The sequence below is a fragment of the Diaporthe amygdali genome, assembly GCF_026229845.1.
Source record: "Diaporthe amygdali strain CAA958 chromosome Unknown NODE_1_length_4327563_cov_65_473760, whole genome shotgun sequence".
NCBI classification, from domain to species: Eukaryota; Fungi; Ascomycota; class Sordariomycetes; order Diaporthales; family Diaporthaceae; genus Diaporthe; species Diaporthe amygdali.
The window spans coordinates 3,514,876-3,542,251 of NW_026517021.1; the positions used below are offsets into that span (position 1 = coordinate 3,514,876).

Consider the following 27,376-nt stretch of genomic DNA (forward strand, 5'->3'; position numbering starts at 1 on the left):
ATCTGGACTGCTTGAGTTTTCAACGTTCACATCATTGCGCATTCCTCCTCGGCCGTTTGAGCCCACTTTTAGCAGCTTACATACACCCCTCACCCGCACCCCCAAAACGACGCCGTTGGCTGCACCCGTTGTCGCAACGCGCCTGCCCCACAATTCCCGTCGCGCGCATCTCAGTCACTCCGTCGCTTTGCAGAAGCTTGGGCCCAGTCAATCGCCTCTTCCCTTTCATGTTGCGACGCGCCCGCTGAACCGATCGCAACCTGCAGAGCCCGCCCGATGGCAGTAATGACGTCGCAAGCTGAACCCATCGCTCTCGATCAAAAGTCGCTTTCACTGGACATGGCGACCTCGACGGCGACTGCGCTCCCCGACGAGCGCAACAGCTTGGAGGTCAATGGGTGAGTCGCATTTATCTCCCGACCCCCTCGTATGCCTGGCTTCTAGCGTTCTGCACTCCCACTGTCTGCTGCTGAACGGTTGCATCCTTCCCCTTCTGTCCCTATCGCGCACCTTGTAAACGGAGTCGTGGCTGCCCACCACAGCCTCGCCTAGTCCTGCATACCTCGCAAACACTCTGTGCGCTGTTCATCCGACTAACGCGTCAATGCGCGCAGCCATGTTACACCCGCCGACGGTCCCGACGCGACTGACAGCGCCACACCAAACCACAAAGTCGACGCATCATCATCCAAAGACGACCTGAAGAGTGCCGAGTCTCCCGAGCCAAACCAGCACCAGAATAAGGACGCGTTTGCGACAAACCAACACATAACTGCCATGACGCCGCCCGCAGTCGACGCAGCTGATGCAGTCGAGTCAACAAAGCCAAACAAAGATGCCGAGGAGAGTGAGGCGAAGGACACGGAGATGGTCGATGCACCAGCTGAATCTGCCCAGGCGCCCTCGCCGCCAGCTGAACCCGCCGCAAAGTCATCTCCCAAGGCCGAGCAACCTGCGGAGCCGGTGGCGGAACAGCCCGAAGAGTCTGACGCGCCCGTTGAAGCCTCATCGACGACTGTGCAATCTCAAACGGCCGCTGAATCCGCGAAGGAACCTGTAAAGACAGAATCGAGCAATGAGAATGACAAGGAGATGTCTGAAGCTCCAGTAAAAGAGGCAGAAGCTGGTGCAGAGCAAGGAGGGGACACCCAAGCGACGGCAACAAGTGAGGCACCAGCTAGTGACGCCGTCTCGCCCTCTGCCAACGCACCGAAATCCCCAAACGACGAGTCTCAGGAAGCTGCTTCCGTGCCTGTGACAGTCGACACTAGTATGACCGATGCGCCATCGCAGAGTTCGTCAAAAATCGCCCGGGAACGTGAGGAAGATGTCGATGATGAGCCCCTTGCAAAGCGCGTCAGGACCTCAGGAGAAGATGGCCAGCAACAAAAGGCGGCGCAAGCGCAGTCTGCCCCGTCCGGCGGACAAGACGCAATGGCCATAGACCCACCTTCTAAAGCTACCACTCCCTCTTCCACACCCGCGGCAACCGCAAAACCGGCGCAGGCTGGGGCGTCTGTGCCCCTGACTGTGAACGGGAAATCTCGCAAGTTGAATGACCCGGCGCTCGCCAACAATGCCATTACGGCCTACCAGAACAGGGAGATCAAGAAAGTATTGGCCCTTGTCAAGAAGACCAAGAGTGGACAAATGTTCAGATCGTCTGTGCAGACACTGTGGCCAGGTGTCTGGGAGCAGTACCGTTCATTGATCAAGCGGCCTGTGGACATCAGCTTCATCGAGCAGAACCTACGTGACAACAAGTACCCAGTCATGGCTGACTTCAGGACTGACGTTGAGCTCATAATTGAAAATGCCACCAAGTTCAACGGCTCTGATCACGATGTGACCAGGGCCGCAAAGGCAACGGTGGACGGAATTTACATTAGGCTGGCAGAGGTACCCGCAGAAGAGCCCGTGAAGCCCGTGAAGCAGGACATCAAGCAGATGCCCACACGGCACGCTGAACCGCGGCATCACCAACCTCCTCCCCCAAAGAAGGAGTCACGTCCTGTGGCAAGCTCACCGGCGGAGAAGGTTTCTGACTCACCTGTCTTTGCTGTGCCTGCTTCCGGGGTGCCCACCATTCGGCGAGACAGCACCAAGAACGCCGGCGATCGGCCCAAGAGACCTATCCACCCGCCCAAGAACAAGGATCTAGGCTTTCAGCCCAAGAACACGAAGAACAAGCGCAAGCCAGAAATGAAATTTTGTGAAGAGGTTCTGAAGGATCTGAAGCACCAGAAAAACTGGACCATGAACCAGTTCTTCCTGGAGCCAGTGGATCCCGTGGCTCTGAACATTCCCACTTACCACAGCGTCATTAAGCAGCCCATGGACTTGGGTACTATGACCGCAAAGCTGGATAGTGGAGAGTACGAGTCGGCCAACGCGTTCAAGGCGGATTTCCAGCTCATGATTAAGAACTGCACCAAGTTCAACCCCGAGGGCCATCTTGTCCACTCGGCGGGCAAAGAGCTGGAGAAGCTATTCGACAAGAAATGGTCTGAGAAGGCGGCTTGGATGAGCAAACACGCCCAAGCAACAGCACCAGCTGCGGCGGCGACTAGTCCACGTGGCGCTGCTAAAGATGACGAGGAGGAGGAGGATGAGAGTGAGCCGGAGCAGGAGAGCTCCGTTGATATCCAGGAGGCACAACGGAAGCTGGACCATGCCATGGCGCGGTTGAAGAAGGAGAACGATGACCTCAACAAGCAACTCTTCTCTGACAACCCGGACTCGGCCTCTATTGACCTCAGTAGGACAGTTATCCAGACTCTTCAGGATGAAATCATCAAGAGGAGGGCTGAAGTCAACTCGGCGCGAGAGAAGAAGCCCTCACAGGCCTCCAAGCCGTCCAAGAAGAAGGCGACTGCAGGCACCAGTAGCGGCTCGAAGAAGGCCGCGAATAATGCAGGCCCACCTAAGAAGGCCAGTGGCGGCTCGGCGAAGAAGCCTGTGAAGAAGAGGCTCACCGACGAGGAGAAGGAGATCGTCTCAGACGCGATCGGTAGATTGGACGGCAACAGCTTGACGAAGGCCATTGACATCATTAAGAAGGATACCAATTTGACGGTAAGCACCCCACTTTATCCCCAAGGAGCGAGTCGCATGGGAAATGGCTAACCATTGATGTTCCAAGGAGACCGATGATGACGAGCTCGAATTGGACATGGAGCAGCTGAGTGACGAGGCGCTCGTTAAGCTGTTTGATCTGGTTCTCAAGGCGTTCCCGACCTACAAGGATCAGCTCAAGAAGCAGGAGCCCGCGCCCACGGCTGCTCAGACCTCCGCCGCGAAGTCGGCGGCAAAGAAGAAGAACAAGCCCATGGGCAAGGCCGAACAAGAGCGCAAGCTTGAGCAGCTGAAGGCACTCAAGGACTCGTACAAGCGTCCCGGAAGCGGTAGCCAGGAACCCGTGCCCTCGATTGAGCCCAACGAGACCGCACACGCTGGCCACCGTCACGATGACAGCGACGATGCAAGCTCTTCGGAAGAGGAGTAGTTCCCATCCAGTAGCTGGCCCCGTTGTCTGCGGTGCACATCTGATGATGATTGTGCTGCTTTCCGCCTTGATCAAGCTCAAGCGACCATGATTGCGGTGCAATGAGCCCTTCCGAGGTCACACCAAACGCCGCAGCTGATCCGCAGATGATGGATACTCGTGCTTGCCGGCATTGACCCCCTCAGTTGTTTAGAGCTCGTCGTGAGCCCTTGAAGTGGACTCAGACTGCCGGCATCTCGCCCATCGAGGACACCTTCGACATGATAGCCTCCTTGGCTTGGGCCTGTCCAACCTCTTGTTGTGTAAAAACACTGTCCATATCATGTATAATATTCTCGTCGGCCGGCGCACCGCGGCAAGGCTCAGAGAGCGTGACGATAACGTTCGGGGGGCTATCGCTGAGCTTTTATTTTCTCTGCCCTGTTGGGGATCCGGAGAAAGGGGATGCGGAACGCTGATGAATGACGAACAAAAGGGATCGACGGGCGAGGCTCTTGTCGTGTGCGCAGCATTGTAGGCGCATCGATCGGCTTATACCCTCATGGGGCGTTTTCTGTGGGAGACGGGCGACATTCGAAATAGGCGGTGCTGCTCGCAGAGGAATTGAAAAAAAAATCCTTTGATCATGACGATAGTCCCTTGTGCATGTGCTCTGCCGTGTAGTGAGATGTATCTGGTCGGTACTCGTGAATATGTCGCTGTGCTCTTGAGAGTGTGACTTGCTTGTAGAGAGAAGCCATCCCGTCGTCCATGATCGGGCGAGCTGAGCGTGCTCTGTTCAGCCGGTTGGGCAAGTCACCGAGGCAAGCCTCGACGAGGCTTCTGTGTGTAGAATATCTTGGTTCGGTCGACCGTAAGAGGGTCATGGGTAGATCGAGGCCATCTCGACGGTAGTACTTAAACGGCCGACGAAAAAGGGGATCGGTTCTGAGGATGGGATGAACGGATGGACGGAGGGATGGATGTGTGTCTCGTCAGGCGTGCATGCGTCAGTATGCAGCATCCCGTCTCCCGCCCGGCCATGACGATTTTGCCGGTCTCCCCTCTCTCGCTTCCTGTACGGGTGATGGAGACTTTGAGACCTTGGGAGGCTTGTTGTGCGTAGGGGCATCATCTTTACGATGCTGTTTTTGACGGGATGGGATGTGAGGGCAAGTGTTAATGTGCTGACAATTTCCTAGCCCCCCAGCTTGGCGGCTAGGGGTGTGGGAGATTTGCGTCATGCCCCAGCGGAGGAGGAAAGGAGATTGTTTCGGCTGGCCCTGGCCTCGAGCCGGCAGGTGCTGGATATTAGGGGCTTGCCCATTGTGGATGAATGGATGGATTTGATGAGGATGGGGTTAATCGTTGGAAGGGAATCGAAGATAATGCCGGTCTTGTCTTTTTTCTGTCTTGTGGGATTGATTGCAATAGGGATAGGTAGGTTAGGTAGGAAGAAAGGGACGGGAGTGGGGATCAGAGGGCTGGCTCCCGCTGCTGACTGCTCTGGCGAAGGAAGGCAGACAGACAGACAGACCCTAACAGGGCTGTAAAAGCTGATGAAGGGGATGAATAGTGTGATGAGAAAGACCTGATCCAGAGTCTGGTTCAAAAGAAGGGGGGGGGTCGAACGTGGTTGTGGTGCACAGTTCAGGTCGCCTCTCAGACTGTCAGTTCAGTTCAGTTCAGCTCAGCTCACTTGATTTCTTCAATATGGGCTTTGTGAAAAGTGATGGATTGTGATGCTTGGTCGAGAGAGAAAGCGGGGCTGGGCTTGGAAACGGGTTTGGCCCCCATCGACTGTCAGGGCCGGGCTTATTCCAGGTGGACCAGCACCCACCCCCAGGTGTTTCCCCAACATCTGCTGTACAGTACTGTAGCAGTGCGCAGGCCAGTGTTGGCGCCCTGGTACGGAGAAATCTACACGGTGGAGCGAACCTTGTAGTCCACCATTTGTGAGGCTTAATTAACAGTGACAATGGCGATCATCGTCTATAGACTGGGAAGGCTATATAATGGATGCATGTGTCGGAAGACATGATGTGATGGACTACTGCCTTTCCGGCTGCTACACCACAGGACTTCAATGACAAGGTCTCAATGGAATGTCAGCATGGACTGGTCACAGGTGGGCAGGAAAGGGAAACATAGAGTTTGATATCAGGAAACAGTGAGCTGAGAACAACCTCTCAGTCTGTTCATGCAAGCCGCCATTGATCCGATTACAAACAGTCAAACCTTAATTTCTGAAATAAGGGATTCTTGGCCCCCAGCAGCTCGCTCACTTTTGCTCCTACGGAAGTCCGAAGCTGGTGGGAATGGGACGACCGGAGCTCGACGTGTGGTGGAGATACGGCCATTTCGGACAACATTTCGGATAAATATGTTTGACCGCTTCCACCACCATCGGCCTGACCTCACCATGCTCTTCACTTCTCCTTGTTTGGCAGTCGCATATCTCGAGCAAAAGAAATTGGTGCAGAGGGAGTCATATTCATCAGTTCAGGCCAGTTCATGAAGGCTGGCCGATTTGGTGATGGGGTCTGCTCGCTGATATTGAACCTATGTCTCAACCATCTCCCCACACAAGTCAAGGAGGCTAAGCTCCAAGACCAGACGGAATAGTTGTACGGACTGAGAGTCGGGCTGGTTTGATCCGATCTCCAACTAAAGATTAGGTCATCAGTCTCGCGTCTCGCGTCTCAAGTCGCACGGCGTTCTGCCTCACTCGCCGATATATAAGCAGTAGACTAGTAGACCAGTGGGTGCGGCTGTTGTCCCACGAAGCAGCATCAACGGCCAACTCCTCCGTCACACACACACAGACCGTCCAAGTTAGGAACAACGCCGTATAATCACCATGTTGGGCCGCGCTCTCCTCACCTTCGACAGCCTCGGGCTCCTCTTCGGGGCTTGGGTCGCGGACATGAACCACACGCACCAGCGGAACCCACGATGGCCACCACATGCAAAGTGAGTATCACGTAGCCCAAAGCATACCGTACCGTACCTATCTGTTCAGCCCCCGGGGGGCTGGCGGGGCTGACGCGGTCAACACTTGATGCAGATTCCACAACGCGCAGACCATCGGGCTCAGCACGGTACTAGGCATGGCTACCATGTTCCTGACCTGGAGGCCGTTGCTGATGGGCCCATCGGCTGCTATCGACCGCTACTCGCTGCAGCTGGCTGCCTTCACCGGCAGCGCCTACTGGCTCACCGGCCTGACGGCCATTTACTTCCCCGAGGCCGACGGGCTCGATCCCGAGTTCGGTGGGCCTGGCTTCCCCCAGAGGCCCATCTTCCTGCTGTTCATGGCCGCGGGGTTGGCGGGGTCGTATCTGGAGCTCCGTTGAGGGTCATTCGGGGGGGGGGGGGTGTCACGGTTCGTAATGAAGGAACCGACAGGGTTGTTTTGTGTGAAAATGTGTGTCCATATATGCATAATATATATGTATATCATCTGGGTACCGGCTGGTGGAGGCTTTTTTTTTAGCACTGAAGTATGTATGTAGATTGATAAATAACGGTTGATCATGCTGTCTCTGCTATTGTATTGTGTCCGCCTGCCCAACCGCCTTATATGAAATGTATTTGGAAGCGCATTGGACAATCAATTCCTTACCCAGTTTGTTTCAACACGCGGATATAACCAACATTACCGAAAAAGATGGCCTACAGCCGACATCCAACAGTCTTCAGCATGTACAATAGACTCCCCCACCCCAATCAGGACGCATCTCTGCCCACCCTCAACACCACCCACCCTTGTAACTGTGGCGCTGCCACGACCCCACGGCAATGAACAAGACACTCCACAGCCGCGCAACTGCAGCCGCGTCCTTCTCTCCCTCCCCCACCAGTCAGCAACAGCCGAGTACGATGCACATCACTTCTGGTTTATGGTGAGATGATGACGGCGACCGGCAATAAATCTCCTTGGGGCGTGAGCACGCCGAGACGCTGCCAATGAGGACCAAAGACGACGATGATGATTCATCGGCATTTCGCAATGTGACCTCGAAGCACAATTGGGTGCAGTGCTGTTCTTGTACGCACATCGTTCTCAAGAGCCAGGACAGGCCTCCCGATTCAGGGACGACCCGACAGCCTCGGTGTGGAATTCGTCAGCCGGGAGCGTCGAAGCACACAACGTCGCCCATTGAGGCGCCTCCCGGACGAGTCGCACGTGCCCGCCTTCCCGAAATAAAAAAAAGGCTCGATGGCAATTGCTATTCTTAAGCCATCCTCGCTTGCTTAACACGCTACAGCGTCCAGGATGTTGGGCTTCGGCTTGTGGGGATGCATGGCCAAGCACTCAGCATCGTCCTCTGGCAATCTGGCAGGACGGGATGCCTGGGGTTTCCGGCTCAGGGGTTGGGCGGTCCACAGAGAGGCTTGTTCAGTGAAAGGTTTGAGGACGGATCCACCGGTGACGACGCTCCCCTTGCGGTGTTACCGCCCACCACCAGGACCAGAACCCATCCCCATGGCTCAATATGGATTGCGCGGGCCCATCCCCGGCTCATCACACATTCACTGCCTGACTGACTGACTGATGAGCCCTGGAGTCGCGTCCATCTACCCGCCCTCCCAAAACCCACTCTGTATCGCGCAGGGCTGCGTGCGAGTTGGATGCTGGATGCTGGATGCTGACTGCTTGGGCCAAGGAATCCATGTGGGTTCTCAGCTTGCTGATCTCTTCTCCTGTTGTACATACAATCATGTGGTTCCCAACTTCTTGAACACAATTCCATTGTGCTCCTCTTGGCTTTTTTCTCGCTTCCCTACTACACTCCGCCTTTCCTCCGGCAACACCACCACTGCCTCCGTGCTTCCTGGGCCCCATCTTCTTGTTTCTGGTCTGCTTCCAGCGCCGATCCTTCCAGCACGCGACACATTGCCCTTTGCTGTGCGACCCCCCACTACACCACACCTCGCCTGGCCTCGTACCTTATACCCCGGGCATCCGGCAGTCGCACCAGTTCTCCAAGCCTCGGCGACCGAGCCAACATCACCGAGTGGCGCCCTCTTGGCAGCCGATGCCATACAGCGTCCACCGGCTCCCTGCTCGCGGCGCACCCCGTCCGTTCCTGAAATAGGGCCTCTCACAACGAGCTGCGGTACGACGACACGAAGCAAACGGCGATAAGGGTTTGTCAGCCTCTCATTAGGTCAACAAACAGGAGCTCTCTCTACTGGGCCGCCTTATTTTTCTTTTGTTACACCTTGCAAAGAAACTAGGACTAGATGCTGAAGTCGTCAAAAGAGGCCAACATGGCCCAGCAGGACAGCTCCGGGCAGCGCCTGAGAGATACACCATGCATCCAATCCCTTCTCGGCTTTTTCTTTAACAAGGGCGTCAGGGGTGGTCCCAAAATATTCCTCAATCTGGCCGCCACGCTTTTTGCCTTACTCCTCGTTATAAAACTCATGCCACAGCGGATGAGCGACAGCGCGTTGAACTCAATACCACACGATCTCTGGACCGGCGTGGCTGAAGAGGTCCCATTGGAAGATGATGACAGCACGCCTGGCGGACTGAGGATAGTCGTGTTCGGCGAGAACGACATTGGCACGCCGATCGGGGAGGACGAAGAGTTCGAGGGAGCCAAGTCGTGGACCGAAGCACTCTGTGCTCAGGTAAGTGGCACAATCTTCTGCGAGTTATGGCGGTCCAGAGACACACTCTAAGGCGTGATTTCCTCCCTTCTAGCTGCAATGCTCCAAGCATGTCTCCATGACTCCATCGCCCGACGCTCCTGCATGGTCCGTCAGCTCCAAGGCTCTGTATGCTCACGGCGTGGAGAGGGTGCTCAACGAGACGTCTGAGACGTCCAGCCCTGGCATGGATTACTCGTACTTGTCGACGTATTATGCCCCCAAATGGCAAACACTCGACCTCAAGGACCAGGTCGACCGTTTCCTCGCCATGCCCAAGCCGCGCCATGCCCCGAAAGAGACTCTGTGGGTGTTCAACTTTGGCTTCTGGGACGTCTGGTCGCTATCAGCTATGCCGATCCCCGCCGGAAAGGAGGCGGTAGATGCTATGACGAAAGACATCTTCGAGCAGATCGAGCGCCTGTACGAGGCGTCAACGGACGTCCGATCGGCCGCCTGGTCTGACGCCAGCTACGTCTCAGCCCCGCTCGAGTCGGGATCCAGCCCCGAAGCAGAGAGCGAGGAGCCATCTGCCGGGGGGCCGACCGAAAAAAGGGAGGAGAGCGCCGAGAATGGGTCACAAGTGGAAAACAACGCTATGGACACGGCTGAGTACTTTCGGCTCCTGATCCCTCGAGTGACGGACCCGTCCCTCCTCCCCGGCTGGCGCGACCTCAGGGCCCAGCTCCCCAAGGTGCACTCAAAGGCCGAGCAGATGCGCAACTCGGCCGCGCTGACCGAGCACTGGAACGACCGCATCGTCGACGGCCTGGTGGAGTGGGTCCGGAAGGAGAACAAGAAGCCGGGTGAGGGCGAGGAGAACAAGGAGACCAAGAGGTCCGACCCAGAGACCGCACCCTCCTCCTCACCCCTGGCGGAGAACGCAGACGTCCAGACCACAACCCAAGGCAAGAAAGTCGGAGGCGCCCCGACGCAGCAGGAAAGGCCCAGGCCGAGCCCGATCCGCGACGGCTTCGCGTACAACCTGGCCAACTACGTGCTGGACGCCATGGTCGAGCGGCAGCTGCGCAACGCGAAGCAGCACGACGGGTCCGGGCGCGGCGACGGCGCCGTCGAGGACGGCTTCCGCGACGTGACCAACTCGTGCGTGGAGCGCGTAGACACGGCGATGGTGGCCGTTTCGGTGCAGAGCGGCGTGCGGCTGGAGATCCCCAACAAGGACATCGGCGGCGACATCCAGGTGCCCAGCGCCACAACGCCGGAGAAGCAGCAGCAGCAGCATCAGGCCGGCGATAGGAGGAGCAGCAGCAAGCGCAACGAGGAGGAGAAAACGAAAAAGTCACAAGCAGATGCAGCCGAGGGCAACAGCAGCGACCTGAGCCCCAACAAGGTGGCCGACACGGTCAAGGTGTGCCAGATCCCCAGCGACTACCTTTTCTACACGCCGTTCGCGCTGTCGCAGAAGGCCATTGCCGACATTGCCGCCCAGACGGCGGATATGATTCGCAACAACGAGACGATCAGGGGGAAGCTGCAGGCGCAGATGGAACAGGTAAGCTAGACTTCTCTCAAAAATGCTCCTACGGGGCATCTAGAGCAACTTGCTGACCAGAAGAACAGAACAAGGGCCCATGATCCTGAGTCTCTTCCTGCAAAAGTGTACTTCTGATGTCCACTGGGCGTGTTGTCTGGTATTGTTTTGGGTCTGATTGACGGACGTGGACATTGCATGACTATGTATTGCATTGGGTGGTGTTCGGGGCTTTTGACCTGATGGGGTCTTCCATTTTGTTTTACCATTTTCTTTGGGCGTTAAGGTCGACATATACGTATGTCGTGGTTGTATTTGACCAAGGGCTGAAACCCAGGCTATATAAGTATACAGAAATATACATATGTACCTAGGTATACTATCTAAGAGTGCCCTCGATGGTCCTTGTGAGACTCTCTGTCCAGTTCCATGGCTATATACGTATACGACGTGACTACTGAACCTTTTCCCGCGAGACTCACTACCGTCAAGCATGGAGAAGACAAATAGGCTTGAAATACCCATCTGGTTATTCGTCACTTGACTGAGCAGGAGTTGGCACAAGGGTGCGGAATTTCCTTTCATCCATCGACTTTCTCAAAATAAGGGTTAAACCCTGATCCATTCCTCAGGGACCCCCCTCCCCCGGGCGGCAATCGGCAGCTACCTCACATGTAGGCCGTCCACGGGTCCGGCTTATCTTGGGATGATCGTCACACGAGCAAGCCACGAGCACCCTTCCAGCAACTCTCCGTATCTCGCCAAATATGCATTTATTCCCACAACATAGACCGTAGGAAAGAGGGCAGACAAGTATGAGCCCGTCGCCGTCCTCATCCGGACTCTTACCCATGCCTGGAACCCCAGCCTGGCGCGCGAGGATCGCCTCCGTCTTCCGCAATGCCGACGCCCACGTCCTGGTGGCCTTCTGGCTGTTTGGTACGCCCACGCCAACTATCCCCTGGCACAGATTGTCTAGACACGCAGGTGTGAGCTTGAGCGGGAGCTGATGATAGTCTTATCTTTTACAGGCCTCATCAACAATGTCCTCTACGTGATTATCCTGTCCGCCGCGCAGGACCTCATCGGCAACCTGCCCAAGGGCATCGTCCTCCTGGCCGACGTGATGCCCTCCTTCGTAACCAAGCTCGTCGCCCCCTACTTCATCCACCGAGTCCCCTACGCCGTGCGTATCCCTGTCTTCGCCGGCCTCTCCGCCACCGGCATGCTTCTCATCGCGCTCACGCCCCCCACGGGCTCCGTCCCCGTCAAGATGCTGGGCGTCGTGCTCGCCAGCCTGAGCAGCGGCGGCGGCGAGCTGAGCTTCCTCGGCCTGACGCATTACTACGGCCACATGAGCCTCGCCGCGTGGGGGAGCGGCACCGGCGGCGCGGGGCTGGCCGGCGCGGGCCTATATGTACTGCTCACAACCTGGTTCGGGTTCAGCGTGAGGGACAGCTTGCTGGCGTCCGCCTTCCTGCCCGCCATCATGCTGCTCAGCTTCTTTGTGATTCTTCCGCAGGGGCCCCTGCGCCAGAGTGCCGCCTTCAAGAGCTATGAGGCCCTGCCCGAGCGGGACCTGACCGAGGACGACGTGGAAGACATCCCGGCGGGGAACGCCTCGTCCAGCCTCCTGGCCCCGGGGCCGGCCGTCGCCACGACGGCGTACTCTGCGCATCCGGAAGGGCACAGCGGGTCGTTCGTGGCGCACCTGAGACGCGCGAGGGCGCTGGTGATCCCCTACATGCTGCCGCTGTTCATGGTCTACGTCGCTGAGTACACCATCAACCAGGGCGTCGCGCCGACGCTGCTGTTCCCGCTCGAGTCCTCCCCGTTCTCGGAGCACCGCGACTTCTACCCCTTCTACAACTTCCTCTACCAGTTCGGTGTCTTCATCTCGCGGTCCTCGACGCCGTTCGTGCGCATCCATCATGTGTACATTCCGTCTTTCCTGCAGGTCGGCAACCTGGTCCTGCTGACCCTGCACGCCTTGCTCAACTTCATCCCGACTGTCTACATCGTATTCCTCATCGTCTTCTGGGAGGGCCTCCTCGGTGGCGCAGTGTACGTGAATACCTTTGCCGAGATCATAGAGAATGTGCCGGTGGCGGAGCGCGAGTTCAGCCTCGGCGCTACTTCCGTGGCTGACAGTGCCGGCATCTGCCTTGCTGGCTTTATTGGCATGGCTGTTGAGGTGTGGCTGTGTGACTGGCAGGTTCAACATGGGAAAGATTGGTGCAGGAATATCAAGGTGGGCTGAACGCGGCCACGATCTGAACTCTGGACATCAAAGTCGCCTTCCGGTCTCATGGTTCACCAGCATTCAACGAGAGAAGTATAGCAACTCAAGAGAGCACAACCCACAGGCACTTTGAGCAAGAGAAACAACCGGGTAAACTGCGATGGTTTCAACCAGCCTGCTTCAGAAAGATGGGTATAATACCAATAGAGTGGTGAAATCACAACCTCAACGCCTGCTTCAGTTCCAAATCATACCCGCCTAGCCCAACCCTTACCGAATATCTCATCTAGCCTCCTGACGACACCAATTCTCCGTCCGATGGACAATATGCAAAGACGGCGCCGTCCAGCTCGGGTCGTCCAGCTCGGCCCTCCGGAACGCCGCCCGCACCAGGGCCCATATGCGCTTGAACTCGGTGCGCTTCAGCCTCCTGAGCCCCTTGAGCGTCGACGGGTCCGGCCAGCCGTGCTCCTTAAAATCAACCAGCAGCGTCAGCAGCCTGAGCTTGGGGAACTTGCGGATGAACCTGACGCCGTCGTCCACCGCCGAGTCGACCCAGCACGGCCGCAGGCCCCAGTTCATGACGAGGCTGCGCAGGTTGGCATACGATGCGACCTCGGCCTCGTTGATGTCGTCTGTCATGAAATCAGCCAAGACGATCTTGAGAAGGGCTTGTGCGAAAGAAAACACTCACAGCCTCGGTAAATCCATATCGAGTCTTTCTCAAAGTCCATGTACACACCCTCATCCTCGCGCCCGCGCGTCTGGACGAGCTCATACTTCGGAGCGGCAGTCACTGTCTCCGCGGTCCCTGGCTGCGCGACCAGGAGGCCCCTTGACTCAGTGCAGGCCTGCAGTACCGCTGGCACGTTCCTCTGCAGATTGTACCTGAACTTGCTGTTGTTCCACGTCCTGGGCACAACAGTCGGCTCCGGGACGGCCGCCTCCCAGATGAGATAACGGAGTTCCACGGGCAGGCGCTGGAACTGCGGGAACGAGAGCAGTGATCCCGATGCGACAGAGTCGCTGCTGGTCTTTCCTGTGAGAGGGGTGGCTGGCGTCTCGGCTCTATCCTCGCGGAAGACATGCAGGATGTCCGGGCTCATATATTCGTCCACACTCTCCTTGACCTCGGGCTCCGTGAGACTACTGCCTCTGCGGCACCGAAAGCCTCGTGGATTGTCCATTTCAATTTTCTGAGAACACTTCTCTGGGTTGAGTGGAATGATGGACTGTTGAGGTTAGCCATCGGAATGTGCCCCAAGTGTTTTTGGTGATGTTGAGTTGACGAGCGGGAGTCTCGGGGCCGATATGGACTTGATCGACACGGGATCCCCAGTTGTTGGTGGATGGTCCACAAATAGTTGCTGCTCAGTGTAAGGAGGGAGGGTATACGGACTGTCAGAATAGATGTTTTGTAGTGAGCTCATAAGAGGATAGACGGAACAATAAACTCGGGCTCTGCCTTATTAAATGTGACAAAAAAAAGTCAAAGTCGTGCACTTTGACTGTAACCTTTATGGCTTATGAATAATGCCACTGACTGATGCAAGTCAATTTTCCGAGAATTCAATTCTGAAGGAATCACGAATACTCAGGACACACATCATAGCAGAACAGTCATACTAGGGGGGGATGGGCTTTTTCCAGAAAAACAAATTCACTTAATCATCCACCATCAAAGCGTCCCGGTTCTTCCCGGGCGGATGGAATATGCCCTGTTCAGAGCGTTATTGACCCCCTGATTGCAGTCTGCAATTTGCATCAGCCAGTTGATTGATGACAAGGCGAATTGGGCTTCTGATCTGGGCTCAGAAATGGTGCCACCTGGACCAAGGAGTGCGGTGGGTTATCAGGCCAGACAGCCTGAGCACACTCAGCAAGGAGGCCCGGGAGGGAGCGAGCCGCAGGGCTGACTCCTGTCTTGCTGCACCCCCTTTGCTGCTGTAGCACCTTTGTCCTGTGAGTCTGATACGCCAGGCGCGGGCTTCCCGAGTCATAGTGTACGTTATGAGCATGGCCCTGGAAATTTTTCGATCTGTGAAATCTCGTTCCAAACTCGCCTGTTGGACGGCTTTCGGCCCGTCTTGCTGGCTTGTGGAAACGTGAAGCTTGGCGGGTTTGGGCCTGTTCTGGTCTGGCCTGGCGCTATTCATTTTTTTTCTTCCTTTTTTTTCTTCTTCTTCTCTTCTCTTCCTCCTTTCTTTTTCTTCTTGGTCCTGCGCTGACGTAGCCAAAGAAAAATGCACGGAAATAACACGCGAGTAGGTCAGCCACTTGTCAGTTGCGGCTCCGCCGAGCAGCCTGACGCCACTAGGAGCTGGGAGCAGGGAGCATGTCTAAACTAAGGCAGCTGGGCCTGGAAGTGCATGATATTGGCTAGTCTGCCACGACATCCAGCTTTAGGCCATGAGGACTTGAGAGACAGCGTCATATGCTGCAAAGGCAAACCGCGCCTTGTCATGCACGCACTAATAAGCCATCTATGATACTTGTTCCTTGCCTGTTTACCAACGGCCAGACGTGGTCTCAACTGCAAATATAGCTCTTCACGGGATTGAAACATCATTGCTGACAGGATGTTGTCATTGTCGCGGAGGAGATCGTAGAGATTGACCGGCGGCAAGACCCGACTCTTCGGGTCCGGCGAGCCAGGGCAGGGCTACTGTAGAACCCGGCAGGTCGGATGGCCCGCGCCCCGAGTCCATGTCGTCAACGGAACCTCGGCCACAACTAAACAAGGCCTCGACTACTTTTCGCCCCCGTCACCACCACTTACACACCTCCATCCCACCAAACACGACGACACACTGGCAACACCACCAACGGTCTCTATACCACAAACCGTTTTAATACAAAGAATAGTAACAAAAATGCCTTCAATCCGCCTCTTCCCCCGGTCCTCAAGCCTCCGCGCAATCCGCACAGCAGCCCTCACAAAACCAGCAGCAGCAGCACCGCGACCATCAACGCGACCGTCACAATCACCCCTCGCCGCCGCCGCCGCCGCGGCGCGCCCCTACTCCTCAGCTTTCCAGCAGGGCCCCTCGCCACCACGCCTGCCGGCAGAGCAGCAGGCCGAGTTCGAGCGGCTGCAGCGCGCCGTGGCGGACCGGCTCGCGGACCCGACGCCGCTGCCGCACGAGCTGCCGCAGACGTCGCCCGCCTCGACGCCCGGCGGGGGCGGGGCCGAAGCAGCAGCAGCTACAGCAACATCAACAACAACATCATCATCATCATCAACACCACCGCCTCCGCGCGCCGAGGAGCCCACCACCGGCGGCGTGTGGCGCGGCGCGCCCCCCGAGTTCGACGGCGACAGGAACCCAAAGACTGGCGAGGTCGGCGGGCCCAAGACGGAGCCGCTGCGGTGGGGCAGCGCCGGCGACTGGAGCTACAACGGACGCGTGACGGACTTCTGAGTTTTGGCCTGCTGGGACCATGGGGAGAGGGACACATGGCTTGAACGAATAAATCACCCAAGGGGTTCTTAGCTTGGCGGAGACGTATGCCTGACAGCGGATATACACCCGCCCAGGAAGATGGGTAAATGGCCTGGCAAGGCTGTGAGGCGTTCAGGTCCGAGCTTTATGGTCACGCAAAAAAGCCTATAGTAGTTGAAAATAGGAAGGCACTTGGTGTTGGTACGAATACCTTGGGGCAGCATGGGCTCAACATCCCTGTGCTCGACCATACTTAGGAAGCATTAGAGCTACTTACCTTCAGCACATGCTCTTACAAAATAAAAACCATTGCAGATCACCAGGTTATTCGGAATGATTGCGACATCCGCGATTAAATATTTCATGTCGTGATATTCGTAGCTCGTGTACAAAAGTACATGATTTTGTCTTACAAATGCCCAGTTGAGAGCAGAATTGAGAGTGGCTACATGTAGAGCCTCAGCTGCCGTCCGAGTGAACACCTCATAGCATCCCGAATGGATTGCAGCCGAGCGAGCAGCTTCTTGTGCTGCAGGTATCTTAAACCCCAAAAGTGACCCAAAACGCCACATGCTGTCCTGACTTTTGGAAGACAAACCACGATACTTCTAATTTCGACGACCCAAACCCTCCAACAAACAAGACTTCGAGGCAAACCATCCATCATGCCTGGTCATGCTTCCGCCGGTGGTGTCAGCCTGCTGGCAACAGTTGCCACCGCCGCTAATGTAGCAGCAGCACTCAGAGCCGTCGGTACATTGGGGTCATCGCCTGTCCCACTGACATCTCCGACGCCACTGTCGTCGTCCCGGTTGTGCTGTTCGTTTCGATCTGCCTCGCCGCCATTGGCCGTTTGACCCTCTGTAAGGCCGCCCCTCGATCTGCTTCCTCCAGGGCTGCCAGTGTGCGCACCCTTGTCGTGTCCACCACCGTGTCCAGCGTCATTGAGTGCCCGATTCTCCTTGTCACCTCCCACACTGTCGACTGCCTTTTTCTTTGGCGCCAACGATACGATGCCGCTGCCAGTGTTGGGAACAACCCTGACCTCGAAAGCCCTGCTCATTTCGACCTCCTGCATCGCCTTCCGCATCCTGTCCCGTCTAGCCTGGCCACGCAGCCTGCTCTGCGGGGCAGCGCCATTCGTGACGAATCGTACCGACTTGATCATAAAGCTGAGCCCATCGTGGCTGGACCGCTGTCCATCTCGACCTAGCTTGCCGCCCCATTCCCGGCTTTTGATCCCAAAACGAACCGTAGACGCATACTTTTCCAACTTGGGTAGGACTTGAACCATGACGTGCATGTCTCGGCCTTCGGGTGCCTGCACGGGCCCTGTCGTCAATGGAGCTTCCAAGAAATCCGGATTGATCTTTTGCAGCGGGTCCGTCGTTTCCTTGCTTCGACCTTTCTTGCCGCCCTTGGTCTCCTTGCCCTCCGCACCGATGCCCTCCTCAAGGCCTAGCAGGTTGACATCAACGTCATCCGGCCACTCGCCTCGGATCCAACCAGCATGGATGCAAGCTGCCACAACGTCTGAGTCGTCTGTGTAAACATCTGTGCCCCAGACCGCCCGGCGCGAGGTGATCTCCGCTCTCGCAGAGGGTTTGAGGTGTTGCTTCCCAACCTTGACCATCAAGGTGCTTCCTTCCTTGCCTCGGATCGTTGACATCGGTAGGGGTTTAGGTGTTGATTGGTATGCATGCCGCGGCTGTCGGCCACTGCGAGCATCCTGTATCCTAGCTGGTTTTAGATCAACTTCATAGATCCAGTCTCCTAGGTGTTCGAATGGCTTCTGGGCCACGCTGTCGAGAATCGCCTTATTGGAGATGATGCGCTTCGGTTTGGGTGGGATGATAACTGCAGAACTTTGAGGATTCGCGACTGGCTTGACAATTGGTTCCCTGGCTTGACCGTGAGCGCTGGATCTTGGAGGAGCATGGTGGTGAGTCATGAGTAGGTCTTTCGCGCCGCCTGTAGGAGAGGGAATTGGAGTGGATCCCTTGACGTTTTTAAACGGGGTGACCACTGCCTGTTGGGGCGACACTTGGTCGGGAATGTGATGATGATGATGGTGATGGCTAGCAATGTGAGCTTTATGGGGTAACGCAGTCAAACAGGGTGATACATACTGGTGATGGTGATGATGCGAGTGAGTCTTTTGCCGCTTGACTCTGCCCAGCGGCGTACTTCTACCAGTGCTGTCTTCATCGTTCTTGGCATCATCATCCTTCTGCTTCCTGCGCTTGTTGCGAGAGGCATTATCGCGGCTACTCTTGGGGTCAGATGTTATGTCTTGGGGCGCATGGTCCGGATCGTCACGTCTTGCTAGACCGCTACTCGTGAAGGGCAACTGAGCACCAGACGCGACGGGGCTTGAGACTCCCAGGCCACTGACTCCGCTCCCTATGCCGGAAAACATGCGGCCGAACTCGCTCTTGATGCCGGCCTCTCCCGGTGGGCCTTGTATCTGCGGCTGAGCGCCTTGGACAGCCTGGGGAAGCGGGGATATACGGCCTTTCCTGTTCATTTCCTGGACCCTCAAGAAATTCTGTTGATGGACCATGGGATGTCCGGGTTCCTCTACAGGCCTGTGTCGCGGTGAGTCGTAGAGTGCAGGGTGCCCATTGTTGTATGCAACAGAAGGTGGGGGCGGACCATCGTCGCCAGGTCGCCGGTGAGCAGGTTGCTGCTGTTGATGAGGTGGAAGTGCCGCCGCACGATGGCGACTCGGCGACTCGTAAGGCGGCACTTGATGCCCTGCCGGAGGCATCGGCTGTGGGTGTCCAGGATGAGACGTTGGGGGGTAGCGGTCTGGCGGAGGTTGTGACAGAGCTCCCTGGGTGTTGCTGTACGGAGGTGCGGTTCCATGAGGGTATTCGTGTTGTCGAGGTTGAGGTCTCGGTTCTTCGTAAACATGCCGAGGTTGGTCATACGCAGGCCTTTGCCAGTGTGCCTGTTCCCGAGCATCTACAGGGCGTGAATACTGCGGCGGGAGCGGTTCCCTTCGCTGCATGCCTGGCGGCCCATATTCGGGCTGGTGCATGGCATGTTGCCTTCCAGGATCGCCGCCCGATGTGGTCCTCTCCCTCCTTTCTCTGTCCCGTAGTTCCATTTCCCTCTCTTGCCTCTCTCGCTCGAACATCAGCCTGTCCTCTTCGTGCTTGACAATAATGAGCCTTTCTGGGTTGTACTCTCCTCCATGCCTAGGCTCCTCGCGTCTTGCGTACATTTCGGAGTGCGTAGGTCTTCCCATCTCCATTTGACGAGGAGGTTGTGCGATATTTGGGAATGACTTGGGCTGGCTGCTTGGCCGGGGAGGCGGCCCTGGTGGCCCTGGTGGCCCTGGCATTCTCTGGAAGTCTCTGGTATGCTCCGCAGGGGCCATTGGTGGCGGAGGGTGTCGATATGCGTCCCGTGGCGTCCCATACCTTTGCATCTCTGGCGTGAGATGCGCACCATGCGGCGAGCCAGCGGCGGCACGTGGGTCCCGTGGGTCGCGCGGGTCTCCTCGCGGGTCTGCGCGCGGATCTGCTCGCGGGTCTCGAGCTTCATACATTCTTTGGTGTTGTTCGGGGGTGTGGGGCCGTCGGTAAGGAGCGTAATCAGCGGGAATCGAGCTCATTCTCGGAGACGCATGCACGCCAGGCGTGTAAGAGGGTGCCGACACAGAGGCTGACGTTGCGGGGGGAGGGTAGGAAGGCGCAGCGGGATCTCGAGCTCGAGGACCAAGCATGTACGTTAGCGACATTGAGCTTCCTGAGTTTGCCCCTCGCTGTATGGAGTCCAGAGCTGGAAGCTCGCGCCCTCCCGGGGGGAATGCTGTAGGGGGGCCGCCAGATATAGGCGATGGTCTAGGAGCAGGCAAGCTATATGGCCCTCCTTGCCCCATTTGTAGGCCGGGCCCCGGGCCTCCAGGGCCCTGACCAGGCTGGGGAGGCGAGCCCGGAGGCGGCATGGCGCGGTTCATGGGCGGCGCAGGGGTGACAGAGGAAGAGCTTTGATGTCGCGAGTGGTTCGACGGGGTGAGAGAAGCGCCATGGTCGTATGGACGGGAGGAGGGAAAGTAATGAGGGTCGGAGGGTCGTCGTGGGAGGTTCTCGGGAGGATACGCAGAGCCGGCCGAGGAAGGCTGTTGTGCATGTTGCTGTCCTGGCTGTTGCTGCTGCTGCTGTCTCTCTATCGCATATGAGCTCTGAGCGGGAGTCGCAGAAGCTGAGGAAGGCGTTGGGGGAGGTAAGGTTTGTCGAGTATAGAGAGGAGACTGTGCGTTGCGCGAGAATGGTAGGTTGGGCGGTTGCGCCTGTCTTTGTTCTCGAGGATCCATCTTCGAGGTTGTTGGAGATCGGTGACGACGAGACACCCACCGGGAGGCCAAGCTTTGTCTTGCCTTTGAGGTTAAGTCAGGGTCGAGAATAGAGACTGTGCCCAGGCAAGGTCAACAATAAGGTGCGCCTTTTTGGGGCTCGGTCGATCGGTGCCAGTCAGCAACAAACAAACGCTGCGGCAGGCCGAGTTCAGGTCCCACGAAGAGGCTGCTGGTGTGAGAGGTTGGATCGCATGGGCGGTAAGTAGTCGGAGGGCGTGTGTGATCGCAACGGCGTGTCGCGAAGCATCAGAGGGATGCTTGAGATGGGCGAAAGGATCAGACTAGGACAGGAGCCGGGCGATGGTAGACGCTGACACTGACGCTGACACCGTGAGTGGGTGCAGGTGTGGGTGCAGGTGCTGGTGCTGGTGCTGGTGCTGGTGCGGGAGCGGGTGTGGTGTCGAAGATTGCAAGATGCAGATTGATGCAGATTGTGTGTGTGCGTGTGTGTTTGTCGCGGAGAGAACCTGGAGTGGAGCGGAGTGGAGCGAGCCTTGGTAAGTCTGAGGTGGACTGCATAGGTGTGGGTCATGGGTCATGCTCTGTGATGCATGCTCTCTGGGCTATGTGGTCGGCCAGTGTCTGTCTGTGTTCTGTGTCTGTGTCTGCGTCTGTGTGCGTCTGTCTGGCGTTGCGACAAACCTTGGAAGGGGAAAATATGGGGAAAGCGGCACTGGGGCTTGCCTTGGTGCCAGGGAAAGAGCAAGGGGCAAGTGCAAGGGCAGGGAAGAGCAGGGAAGAGCAGGCGAGCGAGAGGGAAGGGACGTTGCAGGGGGTCCAGGGTGGGCAGGGTGGGCAGGGGGGGGCAAGGGCCGGGAAGGAAGGAGTGGTTACTTTGGATGTCACTTGTCACGCTGAGGTCAGTCAGCATGCACGTATCCCGTACATGCCATGTAGTGATACCGCACCAGGCAGCTGGTTGTGCAACGGTGCGAGAACTGGAACGGTACCTATCAGAGACTCTTTATCCAGGCACATCGTATACCGGAGCATGGATAGGAAAATCATACACACACGCGCTCTCTCTCATTCTTTCTCTCTCTCTCTCTCTGTCTTCTTCTGTCTCTCTCTCACACAGACTTGCTTGTGCTGCCATATCCAACCAGACAGTGCCAAGTTTTCCTCACTCAGCTCCTCCCACCGATATGCTCTATCAACAGACCATACAGTAGTGTCGAGGCAAGTTAGGTTGCTGTTACTGCATGGCGCAACTGCAAAACCTGAAAACATGCACGCACAGAGGTGCAAGCTGCGAGCAAGCTGCGACAGGGGCCTTCGATCAGTGAGGGCAAGGACGGCGCTAGTCAGGTCAGATGTGGAGCCTTCGGGACAGGGATATGCCTGCAATGGGGCGGGAGAGCAGAATCTCATCATTCCAGGTTCTTGACGTTGGTCCTCGACGTGTTTGTTTGTGTGTGTGTGGGTGGGTGTGTAGGTGTGGTGATGTGCTTCTACTACCTTGTGATCAGGACCTTTTTTCCTCATCTCCAAGTCGACCATCATGAAACAAGTCGCTACAGTGAAATAAGAAGCAGACTCACGATACGTACTCCTGAGATAGAAGGCCAGAAAGCGCTGGCCCCTCTACCCCCTTCTCAACAGACCAGCCGCCCAGTTTCAGCAGACCGCCATTCACAAGCTACGCTGCATCAACCGTCATATGCAAGCAGGCAAGCTGAGATACCCAGAAAGAGTGGGGGGGATAATGAAATGGATGGATGGATGAACGGATGGATTGGCGGAAGGCGGACGGTTGGTCTCGGGTCGGGTCTGACTGATTGATTTTGCCAGGGGCCTGGGCCTGGGCCCGGACCGGAGCTGACCTGGAGCTGGACGGTTGGGGATGGAGCTACCCAAGTCTCCATCCATAGCTAGGCTGGAGCTGATGATCGACCTCAAATTTCATTGAACCGCCAGCTTGGACCTTTTGGGCCCGTCCCATTCTTGGGAGGCAGGACCAGAACAGCCGTGGTCTGAATCCCCCTTCAGCGCACTCGAGCACATATGTAACGGTCATCATCGTGATGAGACCGACTCATGAGCGTGGCGACCACGGTGCTAGCGCAGCTCTGCATCTGCATCTGCATCTGCATCTGCATCTATCTAGGCACTGTTACTGTACTGTAGGGACGGTTTTAGATGTCTGTGTTAGCGGCATATCTCGTATCGGACAAGCCTTCGAGAACTCAGGCACGCCCGTCACATGTGTGCATAATGATGCTTACTATCGGCCTGTTCATATGGCCTGTCCGTATTACCCTGCTTATACCAGACTATTAGGAGGATACAGTACCCATCTTCTGCCCCCAACGGATTCTCGATCGGCAGTCCTGACAGAACAGTGACAGCTTGCGCGCTTCTGCATTTAATCTACAAGCTGCCAGCACGCTTCATACAGTCGCATCGCTCTTATGTCAGGACTTTGTCTTAGCGCAAGAGCTTGAACCTTAGGATGGAATGATTGCACCCTCAACAGCCCGCCCGTCGTCCAAACCCCCTGTCCAGGCCGAGGAGCGTTGCGTCTTTGGCGCCCTCTGGAAACTCTCTTGTCAACCCCCCCCCCCCCATGAGTCTAATGCTCCCAGATCTTCACCCCCTCTTCGCCATGCACGTTTCATGCTGTCAACTAAGGTTCATCCCGCCATTCTCTGTCCCGGGACAAACCATCGAGCTTGCAAAGGTCCCACACACCTTCGCATCCCAGTCTCGGGGTCCACACCGAAGCGGCGACTCGAGCCTCACGTCAAGGGCAACCCGGCCCTGGCTTGGCCTGCTCTGTGTTCAGTGTTTGATCAGATCAATGCTGTTCATTCCACGTCATGGACAAAACTTATCTCGTCTATGTGATCGTTCACCCGTGCGCTGCCGCCAGAACTTGCCATGGGAAATCTGTAATACTGTGTGCCACGGCTGGCTCCCGGGTCTACGGAAGCCCGTCGCGTCCCTGCCCACCCCCCACGCTGACGCTCACGCCGAGCAACATCTCACCCATTGTCAAAAGACCCCAGCCCTCCCTCTTCCTGCAGAGAAAATCTGGGCTGTTTCACTTGTGACAGTCTTTTCTGGCCAGTCGGGTTGCCACCTTTTCATGATTTAAAAAAAATCCCTCCGACGTGCTTGCCTATTATATACTGCTGACCGCTTTGCGCGTTGCTCCAATGGTAGCTTCGGCAAGACTTCGCGACCCGACAGATAACAAATCTCAAGCAGTAATGTCAGCACTTTGCATGCAGTTCGTGAAATCTAGCCATCTTTCTTTGTAGCCACTTGCATCCTCAGATCTTATGGCGCATCGCCGGTCTCCGTCACCTAGCATGGGGGGCTTCCCAGTCTACCGGATGCCCATGCACTTTAGTCCAGGCAATCTGCTTACTTCACATGGCTGCGCTGATCGCTACGCACAATAGAAAATGCGGCAACATGATTGCAACCTGTCCCGTCTATCGCTCTCGAAACAAACATTCAAGTATATAGGTGACGTACATAGAAGACATCAAGTCAATACATCTCTAGACTCCCGGCTCTGGACCTGAAGTTGAGCTTCCGTTGGCTCATTTGGGAGTCTCTCAGATTTACGGCCGATTCCTAGTTCCCACTCAAGGAGGTGAGCGCTCTTCCGTAGGGTGAGCAACTTCCAGGGCCGCGGATGGCCGGTCGCCCATTGGTCCCAGTCCAGAACTCGATAAGCTTTTGTCTTCAGGTCATCTTTTCTTTCGCTCCCACCCTACCTCGGCGAGGGGGGGATTCCAGAGCACCTAGGTATTCAACCTCGAACCACCCAGTCAGGTTCTATCCAGGTACGTTAAATGAGAAAATGGAGGATTCTGCTGGAAGCTGGGAATGATTTAGTCCTGGATTTGGGTGAAAGGACTATTGTCATTGGCCCGTCCATCGAATCAATCCTCTGTTCCAGCCATGTGTTCTCTATATCAAGGACTTTGTTGGTGCACTTTTGATACAGCCTGGTCATACTTGCGTCACACACATTGGTAGCCGATTGACATTTGCTCTGCATTTTTTTTTTTTTATCGCTGATCGCGAAGAGAGATTTTTGTGGAGGTTTTCGATAATCAATGTATTCTTTGTTGGAAGTTTCAGTCATGGGCGCTCGAGAGACGTAGGCGACGTCAAGACTTGACTGAAGGTAGGCAGGGCATCTTATTCGATACTCCTATGGGACCGAACAGCGAGCCTTGTTCCTGCGTATGTTCAATATATGGATGTGTTGGCATTGAAGAAATGCATATCATTACAATCGTCTTGAAGAAATCGATTGCAGCAACACCTGTGGAAGCTTGGCGTTGAAGCTCCATGTCCAACCCATTCTTGTTTGACCTATACAAAGCCTGATTCATTATTCTGCATTTCCCGCCTTTCATCGCTTGGAAAAGAAATACAAGCGTTTCTTTAAACAATAAGAAAAGTCGTGCACAAAGGGGTGGACCGCCTCGACTTGACAATGCCGGGTCTTTTCCCGCTTCTCCGAGGGATATATCAATACCAGTATATAATGAGCCAAAACTCATCACTATTTTCAGGTGTCGAATCATTCTATAGTATTCTCAGCTCGAGAACTACACAGCTACGCTAAACAACAACCTTCTTATCTCAAAATCACACTACTTCAAAACTATCAATATGTGTAGCTCGTTTGAAGAGTTCACTCGATGCATTCGATGCAGCAAACGGTACGACTTCAGTATTCACACAATCCGCTGCCTCAACAAGCGTTGCGGTCTACCCAAGCCACAGCGTATTCCTGCCTTGGTGAACAATGACCCGGCTTGTCTTCAATGCAAGATAGACTCACGTGTGCGAACCGATGAGTGGCTCGCGCGCCACACATTGCGACCGCTCTCTTGGAGTGTGGTAAGCAACAGCTGGGATTCCGTTTGGGAGAGACCTAACTAGGGCACTGCAAGAACAGGCCTGGCGGACGAGGTTTTCGCCTGTTACAGGTAAGTATTTAGGTAAGTATATTTAAGATAGTACCTCAACAATCATTAAGCGAAACTCCAATTCTCCTACCATACATACTCTGCTTTCTGATCACATTTCCCGCGACGTAGTTCATTGTGAGCTTGAGGCACCCATATGCAGTGAGGTCCTGAGACCTTAGTTGTATATTCAGCAATATAATTTATTTACAGAAGAATGAATCAACTGGAGAATATCTCCCTCCCATGCATCGTCCGTGAATCATGTACAACGAACTCTATCCATCTATCCCAACAGTAAGTCATCTTTACAACTCGCAGCTTACAGCTTGCGAGCCAAGCGGCTTCGGCGTCTCTTGCACTCGGCGGCCTGGGATGTCGTAGCAGCGGGGGCAGACGCGCTGGTGGGGGTCGCCACGACAGCGGCCTGGGAAGTGACGGAGGTGGCCAAGGTGGTGCTGGCAGCAGAGGAAGTTGTAGGAGCAGCAGACGACACGGCAGCAGCAGCCTGGGAGGAAGAGGCGGCGGCAGATGCAGGCGCGGAGCTGGCGGCAGCACCTGAGCCGGCGGTGGCGGTGGCGTCTCCGGGGGCGCAGGTCGACTCGCAGTTGGTGCAGGCGGCACCGGCGGTCTTGTTGCTGCCACCGGCGTAGACGGCAGGACCGGGGGCGACGTACTCGGTCATCTGCTGGTAGATGTTGATCATGATACCGGGGTCAGCGGCGGCGTACGCGCCGGGCAGGGAGACGGTCTCGGCCTTGGCTGTGCCGTCGCCAGAGACGGTGACCTGGTAGCAGGTCATGTAGAACTGGGCGCCACCCGAGGATCCGGCAGCGTGCAGGGCGATGGCCTCGGCTCTCAGGAGGTAGTCACCTGGGGCGAGGTCCTTGGGCACAACGACGTCCATCTTGCCGCCTGTAACATTCATGATTAGTTACTGAAGTACTTCGAAGGATGTAACACCCTTGTGAAGGTTGGAATGATCTCTGGTTGTTACTCACAGCAAGTGTTAAGGTCCTTAGTACCCCAGTTGTCATCACTGCCCGAAGCACCTGCAGAAGACCAGGTGTCTTCGAAGACCTTGAACCAGGCGGCGTCGGCACCAACAGCGGAGGCGGCGTCGTCAACAGCGGCCATGTAGACAAGGACGGGTCCGTAGTGGGCGCCTCCAATAGCCTCGTTCGAGCAGCTGCGGTCGTTCGGCTGCTGGTGCATCTCGACGGTCACAGTGCTACCTGCTGGCACATCACACTTGGGCGTGACGGGGGAGGTTCCAGCGTTGCAAGCAAGGTCATTGGAGGTGACATCTTGGACCGGCGAGTTGCTCAGAGGAATACGGGCACATGAGGTACCGTAGTCCGTTCCATCAACCTATTTATCCTCTATTAGTGAAAGTCCCACATATACGAGTATGAAAAAGTCATGACAAGGAGGCTGAGGGTGGGAAGTCGTACCCAAAGTTGTTGGAAGGTTGCGTGTGCAGCAACATTCTTTGCGGCCAGAGCAGTCGCGAGCGCAGCGGAGATGGTGTACTTCATCTTGACGGTAAACGTTGAATTTTTGAGGAGTAGAGTAGTCAACCAGAGACTTCAAATATAGTCTGTAAGAAAGAATGAAGAGCAAAGAATGTGATATCGCACTGCGATCAAGGTGGACTCAGCCAAAAGAATGAATATCGAAAACCGAACGAGCTTGAAGAGTTGTCGACAGAATAGCGTGACCTTTCCGGGCAGCCATGGCTATATATCTAT

General features: G+C 56.0%; 8 protein-coding genes across 8 annotated transcripts; 5 read left to right on the forward strand and 3 right to left on the reverse strand.

Annotated features, from left to right (window-relative positions):
• Positions 1-285: 285 nt before the first annotated feature.
• J7T55_006643 (transcription regulator) lies at positions 286-3,505 on the forward strand (the record flags this gene model as incomplete). The annotated part of the gene is made up of 3 exons (XM_053130930.1): positions 286-398; positions 615-3,075; positions 3,143-3,505. The coding sequence occupies 3 exons, from the start codon at positions 286-288 to the stop codon at positions 3,503-3,505; spliced, it is 2,937 nt and encodes a 978-aa protein (XP_053001407.1).
• A 2,839-nt stretch (positions 3,506-6,344) lies between these two features.
• On the forward strand, positions 6,345-6,840 carry J7T55_006644 (uncharacterized protein; the record flags this gene model as incomplete). Its single annotated transcript, XM_053130941.1, has 2 exons — positions 6,345-6,457; positions 6,552-6,840. 2 exons carry the CDS (start codon positions 6,345-6,347, stop codon positions 6,838-6,840), a joined length of 402 nt encoding a protein of 133 aa, XP_053001408.1.
• Positions 6,841-8,761: 1,921 nt separating this feature from the next.
• J7T55_006645 (uncharacterized protein) lies at positions 8,762-10,741 on the forward strand (the record flags this gene model as incomplete). Its single annotated transcript, XM_053130951.1, has 3 exons — positions 8,762-9,127; positions 9,201-10,658; positions 10,727-10,741. The coding sequence occupies 3 exons, from the start codon at positions 8,762-8,764 to the stop codon at positions 10,739-10,741; spliced, it is 1,839 nt and encodes a 612-aa protein (XP_053001409.1).
• A 711-nt stretch (positions 10,742-11,452) lies between these two features.
• J7T55_006646 (protein btn-1) lies at positions 11,453-12,897 on the forward strand (the record flags this gene model as incomplete). Its single annotated transcript, XM_053130962.1, has 2 exons — positions 11,453-11,576; positions 11,669-12,897. The coding sequence occupies 2 exons, from the start codon at positions 11,453-11,455 to the stop codon at positions 12,895-12,897; spliced, it is 1,353 nt and encodes a 450-aa protein (XP_053001410.1).
• A 264-nt stretch (positions 12,898-13,161) lies between these two features.
• On the reverse strand, positions 13,162-14,066 carry J7T55_006647 (uncharacterized protein; the record flags this gene model as incomplete). Its single annotated transcript, XM_053130973.1, has 2 exons — positions 13,162-13,514; positions 13,574-14,066. 2 exons carry the CDS (start codon positions 14,064-14,066, stop codon positions 13,162-13,164), a joined length of 846 nt encoding a protein of 281 aa, XP_053001411.1.
• A 1,686-nt stretch (positions 14,067-15,752) lies between these two features.
• J7T55_006648 (DUF1674 domain-containing protein) lies at positions 15,753-16,301 on the forward strand (the record flags this gene model as incomplete). Its single annotated transcript, XM_053130984.1, has 1 exon — positions 15,753-16,301. One exon carries the CDS (start codon positions 15,753-15,755, stop codon positions 16,299-16,301), a length of 549 nt encoding a protein of 182 aa, XP_053001412.1.
• A 694-nt stretch (positions 16,302-16,995) lies between these two features.
• On the reverse strand, positions 16,996-20,646 carry J7T55_006649 (uncharacterized protein; the record flags this gene model as incomplete). Its single annotated transcript, XM_053130995.1, has 6 exons — positions 16,996-18,241; positions 18,452-18,910; positions 18,961-19,289; positions 19,550-19,674; positions 19,751-19,879; positions 20,247-20,646. The coding sequence occupies 6 exons, from the start codon at positions 20,644-20,646 to the stop codon at positions 16,996-16,998; spliced, it is 2,688 nt and encodes an 895-aa protein (XP_053001413.1).
• A 5,301-nt stretch (positions 20,647-25,947) lies between these two features.
• On the reverse strand, positions 25,948-27,163 carry J7T55_006650 (glycoside hydrolase family 61 protein; the record flags this gene model as incomplete). Its single annotated transcript, XM_053131006.1, has 3 exons — positions 25,948-26,540; positions 26,627-26,996; positions 27,080-27,163. The coding sequence occupies 3 exons, from the start codon at positions 27,161-27,163 to the stop codon at positions 25,948-25,950; spliced, it is 1,047 nt and encodes a 348-aa protein (XP_053001414.1).
• Positions 27,164-27,376: the final 213 nt, after the last annotated feature.